This window comes from Melozone crissalis, unplaced genomic scaffold (genome assembly GCF_028551555.1).
Source record: "Melozone crissalis strain CALT ecotype California unplaced genomic scaffold, PUWL_Pcris_2 ptg000016l_1, whole genome shotgun sequence".
NCBI classification, from domain to species: Eukaryota; Metazoa; Chordata; class Aves; order Passeriformes; family Passerellidae; genus Melozone; species Melozone crissalis.
Window position 1 is genome coordinate 1,141,226 of NW_026535794.1, and position 19,196 is coordinate 1,160,421.

General features: G+C 62.9%; 3 protein-coding genes across 3 annotated transcripts; 2 read left to right on the top strand and 1 right to left on the bottom strand.

Moving 5' to 3' along the window:
• The first annotated feature begins 844 nt into the window (after window positions 1-844).
• On the top strand, window positions 845-4,859 carry LOC128935228 (zinc finger protein 777-like). The gene is made up of 4 exons (XM_054273376.1): window positions 845-956; window positions 1,832-1,945; window positions 2,294-3,031; window positions 3,463-4,859. Exons 1-4 carry the CDS (start codon window positions 908-910, stop codon window positions 4,857-4,859), a joined length of 2,298 nt encoding a protein of 765 aa, XP_054129351.1. The 5' UTR covers window positions 845-907.
• A 1,504-nt stretch (window positions 4,860-6,363) lies between these two features.
• On the top strand, window positions 6,364-10,248 carry LOC128935229 (zinc finger protein 70-like). Its single transcript, XM_054273377.1, has 4 exons — window positions 6,364-6,816; window positions 7,773-7,896; window positions 8,282-8,395; window positions 9,050-10,248. The coding sequence occupies exons 1-4, from the start codon at window positions 6,364-6,366 to the stop codon at window positions 10,081-10,083; spliced, it is 1,725 nt and encodes a 574-aa protein (XP_054129352.1). The 3' UTR covers window positions 10,084-10,248.
• Window positions 10,249-11,724: 1,476 nt separating this feature from the next.
• Window positions 11,725-18,378, bottom strand: LOC128935131 (zinc finger protein 777-like). Its single transcript, XM_054273163.1, has 7 exons — window positions 18,343-18,378; window positions 17,429-17,698; window positions 17,195-17,321; window positions 16,580-16,765; window positions 14,929-15,777; window positions 14,240-14,347; window positions 11,725-13,623 (listed from the first exon to the last, which is right to left on the bottom strand). Exons 1-7 carry the CDS (start codon window positions 18,364-18,366, stop codon window positions 12,605-12,607), a joined length of 2,583 nt encoding a protein of 860 aa, XP_054129138.1. The 5' UTR covers window positions 18,367-18,378; the 3' UTR covers window positions 11,725-12,604.
• Window positions 18,379-19,196: the final 818 nt, after the last annotated feature.

Below are 19,196 nucleotides of genomic sequence, written 5' to 3' on the forward strand. Positions count from 1 at the left end.
CCACCCCTCCGGGGGCTCGGCACCGCCCTCCCAGCCCATTCCACAGCCCTATCCATCCAGCCCACCCTCCCGCCCTGCGCTCGGTGCCGCCCCTCCGGCGGCGCGTCCCGTCCCGCGCGGTCCCGCCCGGCCGCGGCGGCGCGGGGCCATGGCGGAGCTCCCGGCGCGCCTCGAGGCGCTGGAGCGGCGGATGGAGCGGGCGGAGGCGGCGCTGCGGGAGCTGCCCCTCGCCGCCCTGCAGCTCCACGGGGTGAGAGCCGCCATGGGAGAACCGGGGGAGCGAGGAGGGGTCGCTGGTGGGGCTGAGGGTGAGACTGAGGGAGTGGTGCGGGGCTCGGAGGGCTGGGAGTGGGATGGGGGAGTCACTTACGGGGTCATTGTGGGGCTGGAGGTTGGGAGTGAGGCTGGGGGGGCACTGAGGGGCTGGTGGGCGGTTCAAGGGGAGGTGGGGGTCGCTTTTGGGGCTGTTGGAAGGAGGGTTTGTGGCTGGGAGGGAGCCTGGGGATCGCCCGTGGGGCTCTGGAGGGCGGGGAGCGGCTTGGGGGCTCCTGAGGGGGCTGCGGGGGGTTTCAGCAGACGGGATGGGAATCCAGTGCATTCCCGGCTGGCCGGGAGCAGCTCGGGTGGCTCCTCAGGGGGCAGCAGTGGGTTTCGGGAAAGTGGGGATGAATCCAGTGGGCTGCTGGGAGCAGGCTGGTTTAGGAGACTGGGAATAAACAAGGGGGACTCCGTATGGGGGTCTGGGAGCTATTGAAGGGCTGGAGGGGGTCTGAGGGTCTGGGAATTGTTCAGGGTCGCTGCCCCGTCCCCATCCCAGCCGGTGCTGCAGGTCCCGGTGCGGTTCGAGGATGTGGCAGTGCGGTTCAGCCGGCAGGAGTGGGCAAGCCTGGACGAGGGACAGAAGGAAATGTACCGGAGCGTCATGGAAGGCAACTACGAGATGCTGGTGTCCCTGTGTAGGCTGCGTTTGCGCCGGTTTGGCAGCCCCAGGGAGCTCTCTTGGGGTCCTTTCTCTGCCTCTTTGCCTTTTGCTGCAATCTCCAGCTCTCAGATAATCCTCCCTTTCCCCTGTCCCCTCCGGCAGCGTTTGGAGCGTGGCAGGGACACGCAGGACAGGGTAGTAAGTGCTTGGTGTCTTTTCCTCATAGAGAATAGGTACATTGTTGGTGTTATCTCCCTGGGTTGTCGCCTCCAAAATTCTCTGCCTGGGACACCCCTTTCCATGAGAATTTCCCCTACAATCCAACCTGAGCCTCCCCTTGAAGCTGTTTCCCCTTGTCCTGTTCCCTGGGAGCAGGTCCTGATTCCCTCCTGGCTGCACCCTCCTGTCAGGAGCTGTGCAGAGCCAGAAGGTCCCCCCTGAGCCTCCCTTTCTCCAGGCTGAGCCCCCCAGCTCCTGGTGCTCTGTTCCCTTCCCTGGACATGCTCCAGCCCCTCAAGGTCTTCCTTGGCATGAGGGGCCCAGAGTTGCCCCCAGGATTCGAGGTGGTCCCTCAGCAGTGCCCTCATGCAGTCAGGAGCCTCACAATTCCCTTCCCATCATTCAGGGTATTTTCCTATCTGCAAGGTGAATTTCTGGGAGAACGGGGAATTCTGTCGCAGGGCCAGAGCAAGGATGGGTTTTCATGCAGTTGTTCCCAGGGGACTGTCAGAGGCTGTTTTCCATGTTCCCTGTCAGCTCTGCCTGCTGTTTCCTGTCTGTATCCATAAGTCCCGTCGTGGCCGCGGTTGGAGATGAAGTTTCTGGGGTTGGGACTGGCTCTGTTGCCCAGCTGTGGGTGCGGAGTCCCTGTCCCATCATGTTCCTGATGTGTGTCCTGCTCTTGCCCAGACTCTGCCCTGTCCAAGCCCGAACTGTTACTGCAGCTGGAAAGTGAAGAGCTGAGCACGCCGCCGGAATCAGAGACAGAGGCAGAAGAGATGTCCCCAGAGGCGCTGGCTGTAGGTGGGTGACACTGGGTTCCTTCTGTGCCACCAGCTTCTGGCTGCTCCCTGGGACCGTGAATCCCAGAATTTTGGGTTTGGGTTGGGAGGAATCTTAAAGCTCATCTCTTTCCAAGCCCCTGCCATGGGCAGGGACACCTTGCACGAGTGCAGGTTGCTCCAAGCCTTTTCCAACCTGGGACACTCCCAGGGACTGGGAGGTGTCCGCTGTGAGGGAACTCCTGCTGGGACACGTGGATAGCCTGGAGCCCCTGCCCCGTCAGCTGCTGGGTGTGAGGGACCCTGACACCCTCTGGAATGGGATTTTTCACTGGCTGCTGGTGAATCCAAATGTCCTTGTCCTCCACAGAGCCAGCCCTACAGAACTGCACCAGCGATGGTGCACTGCTGGAGACAGAGACAATGGACAGGGGCTGCAGGGAGCCAGAGGAAAGCGGGAATGTGGCAGAGAAAAGCGAGAACCTGGTGGAGGAAAGCTGGGGCCTAGTGGAGATACGAGGGAACCTGATAAAGGAAATCTGGGATGTGGCAGAGGAAAACAGGAGCACGGGAGAGGAAAACAGAAGCACAGGAGAGGATAACAAGAGCCAAGCAGAGGAAAACAGGAGCTCGGCAGAAGAAAACAGGAGCTTGGCAGAAGAAAACAGGAGCTCAGCAGAGGAAAACAGGAGCTCAGCAGAGGAAAACAGGAGCTCGGCAGAAGAAAACAGGAGCTCAGCAGAGGAAAATAGGAGCACAGCAGAGGAAAACAGGAGCTCAGCAGAGGAAAACAGGAGCCCAGCAAAAGAAAGTGGGAACCCAGCAGAGGAGAGTGGGAACATGATGGAGGAAAGCAGTAGCCCAGTGGTCCCAGATAACTGCAGCACACGTGAGTGCCTGGCAAATTGTGCTGCTGCTGTGAGGGGTCCTGGAGCCCTGCCTGGCTGTTCCTTTCCCTCCTTCATCCCTGCTCTTGCCCTCACAGCCCCTGTCCATCTGGAAGCCCCCGCTGTCCCGGCGGATCTCAGCCAGCCGAGATCCCCTCCCTGCCCGCTCTCCGTGCACTGCCAGGACGCCGTGGGTCAGAACAGTTCTCCCCCTGCAGCAGGTACTGGGGCAGAACCCTTCGCCCTCCTTGGTGGGGCCAGCAGCTTGAGGGGGTCTGTTGGGCCTCTATCCGGGCTTGGAGCTTCCAGGAAAGGGAAGCAAATCCTGTTACCAGCCCTGAAACTGTTTGGGATACAGCATGGCATTGGGGCACCTACCCAGACCAGCCCTGGGGTGGTTGTCAGAGTCCCCTGTCCCCCTGGGTGATGTTTCCACCTCAGACTGTCCTGGGGTGTCTATGGGGATCAGCTCTGGCTGTTCCTGGCTTTTACACAGTCCAGAGACTGAGCTGGAAGAGGAGAGCGGGGCTGGGATTTGTGCTGGCTGGGAACAGAGCGGGAAGTGAGGGAGGGAGGGTGGGAGCAAAGTCCTTTGCTTTTCATGCCTTAAAACCATGTTTAAAATGATGTTTGGATTCTAAAAAATTCCCAGGAGATGCTGAAGCGGGGATCCCGATGGAGGTGCCACAGGAGGAGGTTGCTGCAGAGAATTTGTCAATGCCCAAAACACCCTCCAAGGGTCTGGAAGAGGACAAGGGTCAGGAAGAGGAGGCTCTGAAAGATGCAGGGAATACTGGCCAAGATCTGGTGGCTGACATTCCTGAAGAACCAGGAAGGGAGGTGGCACCAGATGTCCACAAGATGACAGAACAGGCAGATCCCAGCCCAGGGGAGCCGGAGAAGGACTCCTGCGTGGGCCGGCCCGTGCCCTGGCAGCGAAATTCCGCCCGGGAATTTTACTCCTGCCCCATCTGCAGGAAAACCTTCCTGCTGAAGATCAACCTCCTGATCCACCAGCGTGGCCACACCAACTGGGTGCCCTATGTCTGCGTCCACTGCGACCGCAAGTTCATGTCCAAGAAGAAAATCAGGCGGCACCTGCGCGCCTGGGCGGCCAACGGGACGTGCCAGCCCTCGGAGCTGGAGGTGTGTCCCGGCCAGGTGCCATTCCCAGCGTCCCATCCCCAAACCTGGCCAGCTAATGGCATGTACCAGGCCTCAAAGCCAGAGGAGTGTCCCAGTAGGACACCGTGCTCACCATCCCAGCCCCAAGCCTGGGCACCCAATGGCACCTGCCAGCCTTTGGATGCAAATGGATGTCCCAGCCAAGGGATGCCGTGCCCAACATCCCAGCCTCAAAGCTGGGCACCCAATGGCCCCTGCCAGCCCTTGGATGCAAAGGCATGTCCCAGCCAGGGGCCGTGCCCAGCATCCCAGTGCCCAACATCCCAGCCCCAAACCTGGGCAGCCAATGGCACCTGCCAGGCCTCGAAGCCGGAGGAGTGTCCCAGCCAGAGCCTGTGCCCGTCCTCGCAGCCACAAGCCCCGAGCAGGGACTGTGGCACGGTGTGGCAGGAGCCCGGCCCCGCCCGGTGCTCGCTGCCACCTGGAAAAGTGATGTACACGTGCACGGAGTGCCGGGAAAGCTTCTCCAACCAGGTGTTCCTGACGGTGCATCAGCGCCGGCACTCGGGCCACCACCTCATCCTGTGTCCCTGCTGCAACCGCAGCTTCACCTGGGTCTCGGACTTCGTCCGGCAGCACTGGATGCTCATGGGCGTCCGGCCCCACCAGTGTGGCATCTGCCAGAAGACCTTCAAGAGGTTCTCCCACCTCAAGGCGCACCAGAGGATCCACAGGCGGCAGGAGCGGCCGTTCGCCCGCGCCAACCCGGGGCCCGTCGTGGCGGCTCCCGCGGCAGGGGACGGGGTGGGAAGCCAGGCTGTGACCCCCCAGGGATGGGTCCCTGGGGCCCTCCCGGAATGGGAGGCTGCTGTTGGAGCTCAGGGTGTACACACAGGGGTGGGGGAAGCTGCTGCTGAAATTTGAGGTGACCTCCCACGATGCTGCTGATGACTTTGAGGTGACGTCCTGGACACAGGGTGCTGCTGATGGACTTCAAATTGACCTCCCTAGGATAGGAGGCTGCTGTCTGATCTTGAGGTGAAGAATGGGATGCTGCTGCTGGTGGGCATTAAGGTATCCTCTAAGAATGGGATACGTGTTGAATTTTGAGGTGTCTTCCCAGAAATAAGATGCTGCTGTTGAACCTTGAGGTGTCCTCCCGAGAACAGGATGGTGCTACTAGACTTTGAAGTGACTCCCAGGGATGCAATGCTGCTGCTGGATTTTGAAGTGACCTCCTGGGGACCGGAGGCCACTGTCAGACCTTCTCCCCTCTATCCCTCTCCAGATGAAGGCTGGAACATGGACAACATTTTCTGGCTCCCCTGCCCTGGTGTGGGGACAGGGGTCACCTGCCCTGGGGGCTCCTTGTTCCCAAGCCCTGGTGGGTGGGTGGGATGCTGGGAGTGGGTCCCTTTTCTGGAGAGTGCCAATAGATGCTGTAGAAACCAGGATGCTGCACGTGGATTCCTTGAGGGGGCTCTGGGAGGGTCCTGCTGGGTCCGGCTGGGTGGGCAGCACCAGGAACGGGATCTGTGGGATGGAGTGATGGAAGAGTGAGAATGGAACACTGGGTGGGGGGTGTCAGCTGCTGCTGGGGGGCTGCAGCCCCAGTCTGAGATGGGTTGGGATGGGGTTGGGGGTCTGGATGGGCGTCTGGGAATGGCACTGGGGGTTGCTGGGCACTGGGGATTTGAGGGCTGGAGCTGTGATCCTCATGCAGGGCTGGGGATGGATGGGATGAAGATGGAATAGAGGTAGGGTGGGATGGGGTTAGAGGGGAGATGGATGGATGGATGGATGGATGGATGGATGGATGGATGGATGGATGGAGATGTGGATGTGATAGAAACCAGGATGGGGATGGAGATAGGATGGGACTGACAGAGCTTGGCTCTTTGCTGTGGGACCTGGCAACAAGAGGAACAGGCAGGAAACTGATGCCCAGGAAGTTCCACCTGGACAGGAGGAGAACTCCCACCCTGTGCAGCGACTGAGCCCTGGCACAGATTCCCCAGAGAGGGAGCCTCCCTCACTGGAGATATGCCAGAATGGTCTGGACACAATCCTGTGCCCGGTGCTCTGGAATAACCCTGAACGAGCAGGGAGGTGAGACCAGATGAGCCGCAGCGATCCCTTCAGTGGTCCCTACCAGGCTGACCCATCCTGGGATGGGATGGGATGGGATGGGATGGGATGGGGATGGGGATAGTGTGGGTCGGGCTGTCGATGGGATGGGATGGGGCTGTAGATGGGCTGGGATGGGGCTGTCGATGGGATCGGACGGGGCTGTAGATGGGCTGGGGCTGTAACCGGCTGTAACGGGGCCAGGCCGGGCCGGGGTCTCGGTGCGGCGGCCGCGGGCGGGGCGGCGCGGTTGGCGCGGGGCCGGCAGGGGGCGCTGCGGCGGCGGCGGCGAGGGGCGGCCATGGCCCAGTGGGGCCGCGCTCAGGTACCGGCGGGACCCCCCGGCACCGGCACCCCCGCCCCCCCGGCGGGACCCCGGGCCCGGCCGCCCCTCACCGCCCTCTTCCCCCCGCAGCAGGACCCCGAGCGGGCGCCCGAGGCCTGGCCGGGCGCGGGCCCCGATCCCGGCGCGGGCCCCGGCGGGGCGGCCCCGGCGGAGCTGTCGCTGCGGGCGGTGGCGGCGGCGGAGCGGCGGCTGGAGCGGGGCGTGGAGGCGGCGGAGCGGCGGCTGGAGCGGCTGGAGCGGCGCGTGGCGGGGCTGGAGCGCACGGTGCGGGCCGGCGGGGCCCGGCTGGCCGCGCTCCTCAGGGACAACTCCCGCCGCCTCCGCCGCATCCAGCGCCAGCTCCGCCGCTGCCGCTGCGGGGGAAACCGCACCGGGACCGGCACCGGGACCGCCCGGGAGCGGACACAGGTAACCGGGACGGGGTCGGGGCCCAGGGAACCGGGGCGGGCCCGCACGGGGACACGGTGGGCCCGGGGGACGGGGATGCGACCCGGGGAACGGGAACCAGCCCCGGGGAATGAGGAAAGGAACGGGCACCGGGGAATGGGGAGCGGGCTGAGCCCACGGGGACAGCGACAAGCTCTGAGGAATGGGGACGGGGACATGCCAGCGGTGACAGGGACAAGTTCTGGGTAACGGGATGGAGATGAGCCCCTGGTAATGGGGGTGAGTCCCAGGGAACAGGGATGTGCCCTCAGTGACAGGGATGGGGTGCAGGTAATGGGGACAAGCCCCAGATAACGGGGACATGCCAGTGGTGACGAACAGGGACAAATGCCAGCTAATGGAATGTGCCAAAGATGGACAGGGATGGGGTGCAGGTAATGGGGACAAGCCCCAGCTGAAGTGGACAAGCCCCAGATAACGGGGACATGCCAGCGGTGACAAACAGGGACAAGCGCCAGCTAATGGGAATGTGCCAAAGATGGACAGGGATGTGTCCCAGCTCTCAGGGATGTGCTCAGCGTGACAGGGACGGGCCACAGGTGACAGAGATGTGCCTGAAGCAGTGGGAAAGTGCCCCAGGTGACCATGTGGCCCTGGAAAGTGCTGTTGGCTCTCAGGAGCTCGTCTGGTGCTTGTCCCCCAGGGAAGAGGGGGAGCAGAACCACCCGTCCCAAGTGTTTCAGTCATATTTCAGGGCCCTGCTGGGGTGATGTGGGATGGTGCCACTGTCCTGCTCCCACCTGAGGGGTCACTGCTCACCTGGCTGCCTGGATGGATATTGGGAGGAACAGCTGAGCCTTGCTGGGATGTCTGGGGACGTCCCCCCTGACATGGCTCTGTCCATGGGAGCTCTGGACCCCAGGGGCTCGGGGAGGGGCTCAGTGGGGACCCCCAGGTGGAGCCTCCTGTGCTTCCAGGTGCCAGCAGCGGGCGAGGGTGAGGAGGCCGCTCTGCCCGAGCAGGAGCTGAGGAGCAGCGTGGGCAGCCGGGAGCTCCGTGGGACTGCCAGGAAGGGGAGCTACGAGGCCATGGTCCCTCTCGGTGAGGATCACTCAGATCATGTCAGCAACATCATCATCCCCGGGCTGATGCAGCTTCCAAACCCTCCACACGTGGAACGTGGGGGGATTCCAGGTGACATGTCCTGCAGCCAGTGTTCCTGCACTGTTTTTTTCCTGGGATATGGGCTGTACACGGATTACCCTACAGGGATTTGCTGCAGAGATTCCTACATTTTAGTACTCATTCATTTTGGACTGAAATTTTAGAGCTTGAGGGTCCATCGGGCACTTCCTGAGATAAGCAGAAATCCCGTGCCTGGTTCAGCTGCCAGTGGCCTGTGTGATCAGATGTCCTGGAATTCCAGGACCCTGCTTTGGGTGGTCCCCACTGTCAGCAGTTCATGCCATTGCTCCCTCCTTCCCAGGGCCTGAGGATGCTGGTTCCAAAGCTGCGCTGCTGCCACCAGCCGAGGACAGGGAGGATCCAGGGAGCCCCGGGCTGCCGGAGAAGGGAGCGGTGCCAGGACAGCTTGGTGACAGTGAGTGACAGCGAGGGGGGCTGAGGATGGGCACTGACCACCTGCCCAGACTGGGCAGCGTTCTTAAGGATGGAAAATGGGAAAACCTGGGGCAAGGCTCAGTGAGGGTGGCTCTGGAGCTGGGTACCTGTGGGTGGATGCTCCCTCCTGCTTTGGGGAGGCTTTGCTTTGATCCTTTTCCCTGGATTCACACGCTTAAACTCTGCCATTCCACATGGGGTTCTCTCCAGGATGGGGGACTCTGTGAAGGCAAAGCTGAGGCACATTCCCCCTGGTTTGGTTTTTTTGTGAGGATTGTATTGTCAGTCCGTAGTTCATTGAGTCCAGCATGGCCAGGGCAGTGGTGGAGTCTCCATTCCTGGAAGGATTTAAAAGCTGTGTGGATGTGGCACTTGGGGACACGGGACAGTGGTGGCCTTGGCAGTGCTTGGTTGATGATTTGACTTGATGTCTTGAAGGGCTTTGCAAACCTCTCTAATTCCGTGGTTCCATGATGTCCCTGAGGTCCCACAAGCTGCACCTCATCTCCTGGGAATCCCTTCCTGTTCCCTTTTGTTCTTTGCCAGTTCCTCTCACCTCTGCTCCCGCTCCACTCTGGAGTGGCAGGCACAGAAAGCCTTCCCTTCCCGGGAATGAACTGCGGTGTCTCCACAGGTGAGATGATCGTGATCAAGACGGAAGAGCAGCAGCCGCAGGAGGACGGAGCCGAGCTCCTGGCGCTGCCGATGGTGCCCGCGGTCAGGCTGGACGAGGAGGTTCCCCTCGGCCAGGAGCAGCCGGTGTCCTGGGAGAGCCACGGCGTGGCGGGGCCCAAGGCGGCCGGGGAGGGCCTGGGGGAATTCTGCCTGGGGGAATTCAAGCCGGTGGTGGTGCCGGTGGAGGCTCACCCCGCCCCGGGGCTGCCGTTCCCCGCGGAGCACGCCCTGGGCGCGGGCACGGAGCAGCCGTTCGCGCTCGCCCAGGGGATGCCGCTGGCAGAGGACCCCGCGGCCGAGGTGGCGTCGCCGCAGCCCGGCTGGGAGCAGCAGCAGCAGCAGAGCGCCCAGGACGATCCCCGGGCGCTGCCGCCGGGCTGGAAGAGCGTCCGGCTGACACGGAACCTGCTGGCGCGGCAGCAGAGCCGGGAGAGGAAGAGCAACGGCTCCTTCATCTGCACGTCCTGCGGCAAGAGCCTGGCGCACCACGCCGCGCTGCTGCGGCACCAGCGCCTGCACACGGGCGAGCGGCCCTTCCAGTGCCCGGCCTGCGGCAAGAGCTTCAACGAGAAGTCCAACCTCAACAAGCACTACCGCATCCACACCGGCGAGCGGCCGTACCGCTGCCCCGCCTGCGGCAAGGGCTTCGTGCAGAAGCACCACCTGCAGAAGCACCAGCGCATCCACGGCCCGCAGCTCCGCAGCGCTTGGCCGGGCCGGCCGGCGCGGGGCGGCGCCGCCGGGGAGCGGCTCTACCGCTGCATCGAGTGCGCCGAGAGCTTCCCGCAGAAAGCGTCGCTGGAGGAGCACCAGCGGCGGCACACGCAGCAGCGCCCCTTCCAGTGCCACGGCTGCACCAAGAGCTTCCGGCACCGCCAGTCGCTCAACCACCACCAGAAGGTGCACGCCGTGAGCGCCTCCCCGGCCGGCAGCTTGCCGGGACACGAGCCGGAGCTGGAGCCCTGCGAGGCTCTGAGCCAGGACAATCGGTAGCCAGAGGGACGGAGAAGGGAAGGGACAGCGGTTCTTCAGCGTGGGACTTGTGGCAGCACCGGGAGTTTGTGCGCGGTGCTGTGGGACTCGGGGCGGCACCTGGGTCTCGGGAGGAGGAGGAGCAGGAGCCTGCTGTGCTGATGCTGTGGGACTTTGGCACCACCTGGGTCTCGGGAGGAGGAGGAGCAGGAGCCTGCTGTGCTGATGCTGTGGGACTCGGGGCAGCACCTGGGTCTCGGGAGGAGGAGGAGCAGGAGCCTGCTGTGCTGTTCGGCAGGGAAGGGCCCAAGTGGGATGGGACTGGCTCCGAGGCAGCAGAGGAGGGTCAGTGGCTGGAGCTGACCCGGCGGTGCCGCTGCCCCGTGGATTCAGCAGAGGAGCGGCTCTGTCAGATCCCATGGTGGAACTGGGGTTGTTTGAACTCCACCGCTGTGCAGGGAGGGGGGCTGGGAGTGGTCGGTGGCCTGGGGGCAGCTGATAGCCCCACAAGGCTCTGGGGGCTGGGTGGCCGGACCAGCCGGGAAGAGAATCAGATAAAAGACTGAGCTGACTGGTCTCCTGTTGTGCTCGGGGCAGCTGGGGGGTGACATCTCTGGCTCAACGGGGGAGGAATGCAGAGCTACCTGCTGGGAATGTGGAGCAGTCACACAGGAATCCCCCACAGGATTCTCTGGCCACTGTGGGACTCCCTGGCAGTGCTGAGGGATGTGTCCCACCCATGGTGGCCAGGGCCACTCCATCCCCTGCCCTTCCCTGCTCATCCTTCCTGGCTGGCATTCCACAACTCTCCCAGTGGCCTGGGGGCTCTGGAGTTGCTGGCAGTGACTCCTAAACCCCTCCTGCTGAAAGCTGTCCTGGCTGATCCCAGTTCTGAGTCCCCAAAGCAGCCAGACATAGAGACAAATACTTTATTGATTCCACAGCCTGAGAAAGGGATCGGGAATGTCACAGGAAACTGCTCCCGGTCACAGCACATTTAGAAATGCCAGGCTGGGGCTGCTGGTCCTTCTGCTGGCCTTCAGCATGGACACACCAGCTCAGCCACGCCCCTGGGATCAATTGGGGAGCACTGGGATCTCTGCTGGGCAGGGATAACAGGGATAACCAGCCACTGGCTCACTGCCAGATCCACAGGCACGTGTGTGCCACTGGCACCCCTCCCGGCTCCTGCTGCAGGCTGGGAACGCTCCACACTGCAGTCCCAGGGGCAGGAAGTGTGAGACCAGCCCAGAGGAGCAGTGCGATGCTGTGTGTATTCCTGTGGAGCAGCTCAGACGCTGCTGTCTGTCCCGTGGAGCAGGAGGTGGCTGAGGATCACACCTGGATGCGGCACAGGCGTTCCCTCAGCTCCCAGAGCTTCCCACGGCAGCACCATCACACCTTGGGAGTGACTCGGAATGAGAGATGGGAAAAGCCTTCCAGTGCTCACTGCTCAGAGAGGGACAGAGATCTCACGATGTCAAATAATTACATCAAACAGCTCAAAACAAAAAAAACCCTGAAAAACGAAACGCAAGAGTCCCAACAGCTGCTCCACCGTGTCCGTGCTGGCTCCGGGTGGGAGGCGCTCCCTGTGCACACCCAGCACGTGGGGCTCTGGCCATGGACACTGCTCTGGTGGCTCCAGGGGACACTGGGGCACTGCCAGGCCTGGCTTCCGCTGGCTGCATCCGGGCAGGTCCCCTCTCCCTGTCTGAGGTAGCTGCAGAAGTGTTTTCCCATAGGATTCATTAAGGTGGGATTTTGGGCAAAAGGGGATGAGCTGTGGTTGGGGAGTGGGAGTTTCCTCCAGAGCTGAGGGGCTGCTCTGTGCAGATGCACAGGGATCAGGGTGCTGCTGCAGCATGGGGCTGGCTGACCCATCAAGTATTCCTAAAGTCACTCTGCAGCCGTGCAGGATGGTCCTGAGGGTGCCTGTGGCCTTCCTCATGGACCTGCCCTGGAATATGGAATATGCCAGCACAGAATATTGGGGTTTGGTTTGTCCTATGGATCTTCCAGTGCCAAGCTCCAGTGTTCCCAACCTGCTGGAGGGGCTGCTGGCTGATCTCCTCCCCAGGGTGGCCAGGATGTGGTGGGGTCTCAGAGATGTCACTCTCCATCTGGTGTCTCAAAGGGCTGCATGGGAATGCTGCCAGCTCCATTCCCTTCTCCCTGCCCTCTTCAGTTGTGTTTCTGAATGCAAGGGGTCAGCTCCAACATCAAAGAATGGCAAAGTTCTGCTCCTGTTTGACCAGGATTCACCTGGTCATCTCCCAGGAATGTCAGCTTGGGAAAATTCCAAGTATCAGCCAACAGGACCAAGTCAGTGGAATGGTGAAGCATTATGGATCACTGGAGGCTTCTGCAATTTGCTCTCTGTTGTGGTCTCCAGGCTTCCCATTCTTTCCACAACCCAGGAAGCTCCTAAAATACAGCAGATTCCCATCCTTGGGTGTCCCACCAGGTGCAAACCCAACAGACTCACAGCTTCCTTCCAGGGACACGCACAGCTCAGATCTGTCCCAGGGTCTGTCATCTGTCATTTCTCTGTCATCTCTGAAGCCACAGCCCTGGATCCCAGCTGGACCACGGGCTGCACGGCTTTCCTGATGCACTCGGGGAGCGGGGAGCCTTTGCCCGGGAGCCCCAGGGGCGTTGTCCCCAGCAGCAGCACGTTGGGCAGGCTCGCTTTCGCAGCCTCAGGGCTCCCGTTCTCTTGGGAAGGGCTCCTCTGGGGCTCGGGAGCTGGGTGCTGCAGGGATGCCGGGATAGCAGCAGGGGGCTGGGCCGCGGCCTCGCGCTGGAGCACGGCCAGAGCCCTCTCGTGGATCTTCTTGTGGCGCAGCAGGTGATTGCTGCGCATGAAGCACTTGTTGCAGGAGCTGCAGCAGTAGGGCCGGTCCCGTGCGTGGGTCTTCAGGTGCCGCCGCATGGACGTGGAGCAGGCCAGGAACTTCTTGCACAGGGGGCACTTCTGCCTGGGGGTGGGCGGCTGCACGGTCCCCGAGCCGGCCAGGCCCTCTCCGTCGGGCTCCTCCTTGGGCTGGCCCAGCCAGGCGCCCGCGGCGTGGCCGGCGCCGCCGCACGGGTCCCTGCGCGGGCGGATGCGCAGCTCGGGGTGCACGTTGCCCCAGACCTTGGCGCCGAAGGCTCTGTCCTTGACGTGGATGCTGCGGTGCAGGTCCAGGTGCCGCTTGGTGCTGAAGCCGATCTCGCACACGGGGCACTCGTAGGGCCCCTCCTTGGCGTGGCTGCGCTGGTGGATGATGAGGTTGATCTTGAGGCGGAAGCGCTTCCCGCACTCCGTGCAGGGGTGGGACCATTCCCGCACGTACCCGCGCCGGCAGTTGCCCATCAGGAGCGTGCTGGCCTCGCACCGGTTCGGCTTCTTCTTCATCTTGGCTTTCACCAGCTCGGTTTTGGGACACTTCTGGATCTCTGAGCCGGGACAGGGGGTGGATTCCTCTGCCAGCAGCTCAGGCTCCTCTTCCTTCACCTTGATGTCCTCGGGAGAAGGCCCTTCGTATGGTGTTTCATCTTCCATGGGTAAGGCTTCCTCTGGAACAGAGAGGCTCCGTGTTGGTGTCAGCACTGGTGTGACACAGGACCAGGGCTCCTCCCTGTGCTGGCACTGCCGGGGCACCTCCAGTCCCGGGGCAGCACTGGGCTTCTCATGACAAGAAAGACATTGAGGGGCTGGAGCATGTCCGGGAAAAGGGAACAAAGCTGGGGAAGAGTCTGGAGCCCCAGGAGGGGCTGAGGGAGCTGGGAAGGGGCTCAGCCTGGAGAAGAGGAGGCTCAGGGGGGACCTTGTGGCTCTGCACAGCTCCTGACAGGAGGGGACAGCCAGGGAGATCAGGCTCTGCTGCCAGGGTATAGGGATAGGGCAAGGGGAAACGGCCTCAGGCTGTGCCAGGGGAGGTTCAGGTTGGATATTGGGAAAATTCCCAAAAGGGTTGTCCATCCATGGCACAGTGGCCCTGGCTGAGCCCTCCGTGGGTGCCATTGGGACCAGTGGCACGAGGGTCCCACCTCTAAACCCACATGATGTTGCAGGAAAAAATAAAAGGAACCCCTGAAGCTTCATTTTCCCTCCCTGCTTCAAGCCCATCAGCTCTGGAAGCTGCTTCCCACCCTCCTGCCAGCCCCATGTCCCCAGCACAGGGTGACTCACCAGTGTCAGGCTCTGCCGGGTCCTCCTCCATCTCCGCGTCCTCCTCTGCCGCCGTCCCCTGCCGATGGTCCCCCAGGGACATCACGTTCATCATCACGATGGGGAGCTCTGTTTGCAGGGAACAGGATTTGAAAGATCCATGGGGACCTCCCAGGCCCTGCTCCAGCAATATGAACCAGGGATTGCTGGGAGTGTGTGGAAGAGCTGGAGGAAGCTGCAGCTCAAGAGCCTGGATGTGGATCAGCTATCAGGAAAATTGCCTCTGGAACAGGCAGTGCTGAGTCCCTGCTCCTGCAGGATGTGTGGATGGGGCACCTGGGGACGTGGGGCCTTGGCAGTGCTGGGGGATGGCTGGACCCAGTGATCTCAGAGGGCTTTTCCAACCCCAGCAGTTCTGTGGAAAGGCTGGAAGGTGTCAGGAGGAACTGGAGTGAAGCCACACATGGGCCAAAAGCAGAGGGAGGGCTGGGAGGGAAGGAGAGCAAGGTGCCACATGCCACCAGCTCACAGAGCAGCCTCACCCCATCACCTCCACAGGCCGCATTCCCATGTCCAGACCCTCTTCCACTGTCCTGTGACAACATCCCAGGGCTCCCTGGCAATGCCTCTGCAAGCACCAGAGCCATGCACCTCTGCCCTGGAGAGCTGGGAAGGGGAAGCACATCCTCCCTGGCACGCCTGGCACTCACCTGGGCCGGCTTCCGTGGGCATGGGATCCTCTCCTGAAGCCTCCTTCTGCTGCTCCATCTCTCCTGGTGTCTGTGGGGGCTTCTGGTTGTTGGGGACACCTGTCTGGGGGGGGTTCTGACTGTCCCCAGTCTGTGTCTGAGGCAGGTTCTGGCTGTCCCCACTGTGTGCCTGTGGGGACTTGGGGCTGTTCCCACTCTGTGTCCTTGGGGACTTTGGGCTGTTCCCATTGTGTGTCCTTGGGGACTTTGGGCTGCTCCCGCTCCGTGTCCATGGGGACTCTGGGCTGTCCCCAGTCTGTGTTTGTGGGGGGTTCTGGCTGTCCTCAGTCTGTGTCTGTGGGGTTTTCTGGCTGTTCCCACTCCGTGTCCATGAAGATTTTGGGCTGTCCCCAGTCTCTGCCTGTGAGGGGTTCTGGCTGTCCCCAGTCTGTATTTGTGGGGTTTTCTGGCTGTTCCCACTCCGTGTCCATGAAGATTTTGGGCTGTCCCCACTCTGTATCTGTGAGGGGTTCTGGCTGTCCCCATTGTGTGTCTGTGGGGTTTTCTGGCTGTTCCCACTCCGTGTCCATGAGGATTTTGGGCTTTCCCCAGTCTGTATCTGTGGGATTTTCTGGCTGTTCCCACTCCGTGTCCGTGGGGATTTTGGGCTGCTCCCAGTCTGCGTCTCTGGGGGTTCCTGGCTGTCCCCACTCTGTATCTGTGGGGTTTTCTGGCTGTCCCCACTCTGTATCTGTGGGGTTTTCTGGCTGTCCCCACTCTGTGTCCATGAGGGCTCGGGACCCTTTCCATTGCTGGGCTCTTCATCCCTCTCGATGCAGGTCCGGCTGCTGGGCTTGGATTTGGCACTGTCTGTTCCCAGGGCACAGAACAGGAGCTTTATTAGGATTTAACTGCACCTTTATCCTGCCAGATTCCCAAGGTGAGCCTTGTCCCCTCTCCCAGCCCTGGCAGAGACACAAACACCTCCAACTCCAGTGGCAGAGCTGCCTCCTTGGCCCCGGGCAGGATCCACACAGGAGAGAAGCTCTGAGAAACAGAACCTGAACCCCAAAGGAGATGTCCCTCTGTGTCCCTTTTCCTCTCCCCAAACTCCCACCTGTGCTCCAGGTGAGTGTTCCCACGGGACAGCACCTGCCCAGCTTCTCCTGGGGTGCCTTTAACCCTCCCAGCTCCTCAATCCTGCAGGAAAGAGCCCTCAACCACAGCTCTTCACACATCTCTGCTGCTCCCAGCTCTGTCTGGGTCTGTCTGTCCCTTCCCAGCACCTCCCACCTTCCTGCCCAGCCCTCCCACTCTAAATCCACGCCCCAAGGCTCCCCACATTCCTCTGTTGCCCCAGGACAAGCAGAGCAGCTCCAGCGTCCTCCTCCCACCCCAGCTCCCAGTTCCTCACTTCCCAGCCCGTTCCCAGCCCCTCCACAGCAGGCAGGAATGTCTCTGGAAGCCCCAGTCCTACAGGAGGCCTTGCCCACTGCTCCACACCCTCCTGCAAGGCTCTGACTGCTCTTCTCCATGGGATGCATCCCACCGAGCACAGTCATTCCTCCTGGAATGAAGATTCACGCTGCTCTGGGGTGCTTTTAGTCCATGGAGAGAGCCCTTCCTTCCTCAGGGAGATCCCCAGGAACAGCCACCTCCTCCTGGCACCCACCTGGGGCAGCTCCCACGGGGCTTCCATCTCCTGCAGCCTCCTGTGCCTTGTTCCTCTCTTCTGCTGCCCGGAGGAGCTCCTGACCATCCCCGGTCTGTGTCCATGGGGACTCCTGACCCTCTCTGTAACAGAACTCCTCGTCCCTCTCCAGCTGGGACAGGAGCTCGGGCTTGGACACGGCGTAGTCTGCTCGTGGGGCAGAGCATGGGGGGTTGATTAGGATTTGGCTGTGGCTTTAGTCTGGCACATTCCAACAGTGACCCTTGTCCCCTGTCCCAGTCCTGGCGGAGACACAAACACCTCATCCCTACCCCAAACACTTCCCTGGCCCCAAGGCAAGGTCCAGCCCCAAGCACAGAGGCAGCTGAGGCAGAGAGGATCTTAACCAGCAGGACATGAACTAAAATCCCAAATGAGGGAAAAGCTTTGGCTGGAACATTTCCCTCTAGTGGAAGTCAGGGACACCTCCCACTATCCCAGGCTGCTCCAAGCCCCATCCAACCTGGCTTTGGACACTGCCAGGGATGTAGGCAACAAGGGCCAGGGCCTCACCACCTCACAGCCTTCCAAACCCATGATTCCATGATTCCATGAGCTCCAGCCCCCAGGCCTTACCCAGGGACACCAAGGTCTCATAGTTGCCCCTCATCACGGCCCTGTACAGATCCTTCTGCCAGCGCTCCAGCCGCTCCCACTCCAGCTCGTTGAAATACACGGAGATATCATCGAAGGTGAGCGGCACCTGGAATCACAGGGAACTCCCTGGAACCACGCCTGGCCCGGGGCGCGCAGGAGCTCGGCCCCCAGCCCTCGCACGGTCCCAGGGTCCCTGGGAAGCGCCGCTGCTACCTTGGGGATCTCCCCCCCGGAGGCGGGGGGCAGGCGCAGGATCCAGAAGTTCCTGTTCTTGAGGAGGTTCTCCAGGTTGAGCAGGCGCTGCTGCAGCTGCCCGTAGCCCTGCAGGAGGGCGCTGAGGGCGGCCAGGCCGCTGCCCAGCTCCCCGACCAGGTTCTCGCAGGCCAGCAGCCGCCGCTCGGCGCGCTCCGTGCGGCTCCGCAGCTCCTGCAGCTCCGACGGGGCCGTGCCCGGTGCCGCCCTCCGCCGGAGGCTGCCCGACACCTGCGGGGATGCACGGTCAGGGCCCGGCCACGCCCTGGCCACAGCATGGGCAGGCAATGGGGACCCGCTCGGGACCCCCGGTAGCCCCGAGGGGTGCCCCAGACCCCAATCCCGCAGGGATCTGCCACAGTCTGGCCGCCACCCCCGCGTCCCCCTGTCCCCACCTTCCCAGGGAGCAAAGGGGACCCCCTGAACGGACAGCCCAGGGGAGCCCACAGGGGCAGCACCTTTGGGGGGCTCCCCAGTTCCACCTCTCGCAGGAGCAGCGTGCCTGGGAGAGCCCCTCACCCCTGGGAGAGCCCCTCACCCCTGTGAACCGATATCCCGGGGGCAGCCCCGTCCTCCCGAGCTGTCACCCCGGACCCAGAGGGACACCCCTGGCCCCACACCCAGCAACCCCTCCCTCCCCTGGGGACCCCCCAGAACCAGCTCTCCCGGAGACCCCCGGGCTGTCACCCCCCAGGACCGCCCCGTGCCACCTCTGTCCCCCCATTCCCCGGAGCCTGAGGGGCCCCCCTGACCCCCAGAGCCACTTCCCCCATGGGACCCCCGCACGCCCCTGACCCAGCACCGCCGCGCCCCGCCCCGTCCCGTGTCCCGTCGCGCATGCCGGCCCGTGGCCCGTGGGCCGGGCGGGCCCTGACCTGTGCGGGCCCCCGGCGGGACATGGCCGCGGCCGCAACCGCCGCCTCGGGCCCCGCGCCCGCGCCGCCACCGGGCCCACAGAGGGCGCCGTCCGCCAGAGCGGCACCGCGCGGGGAGCGGCGCCCCCTGGCGGCCGGGAGGAGCGAGAGCAGGACGGGGGCGGGGCCACGTCAGGGGGCGGGGCCACGTCAGGGGGCGGGACCGGAACCGGGCGGGGTCGGGTAAAGGGGTGTGGTCAGGGCTGGGGGCGGGGCCGGGCCTCAGGGTCACCAAGGCCGGACCTGCGGGCACTCCCTGGGCCCTGAACTGGGAGTCCTGTGGGACCCCCGGACCGGCCACATGTCCTCTGAGAGCAGCATTCCCGGGGGATCTCCCCATCCCTGTGATCTAGCATTCTCGGAGATCCGCCATGTCCCTGAACTGGGAGCCCTGCGGGACCCCCGGACCGGACCCATGTCCTCTGGGACCAGCACTCCTGGGGGATCTCCCCATCCCTGTGATCCAGCACTCCCGGGGGATCTACCAATCCCTGTGGTCCAGCATTCTCGGAGATCCGCCATGTCCCTGAACTGGGAGCCCTGTTTAGGACCCCCAGGACTGGCATTGCTGGGGGGGTCCTCCAGCCCCACCTCCTCCAGGACCAGCATTCCTGGGGGATTTCTCCATCCCTGTGATCCAGCATTCTGGGGAACCTCCCATACCCTTGGACTGTCATTCCTGAGGGACCCTCAGGACCAGCACCCCTGGAGGGTCCCCCAGCCCCACCGCCCCTGGGGTCCCCCCGCAGTCCCCCTGTGCAGTCACCCCACGGGTTGGCTCCGACTCCCGGTGTCCCCTCAGTGCCACCCAACCC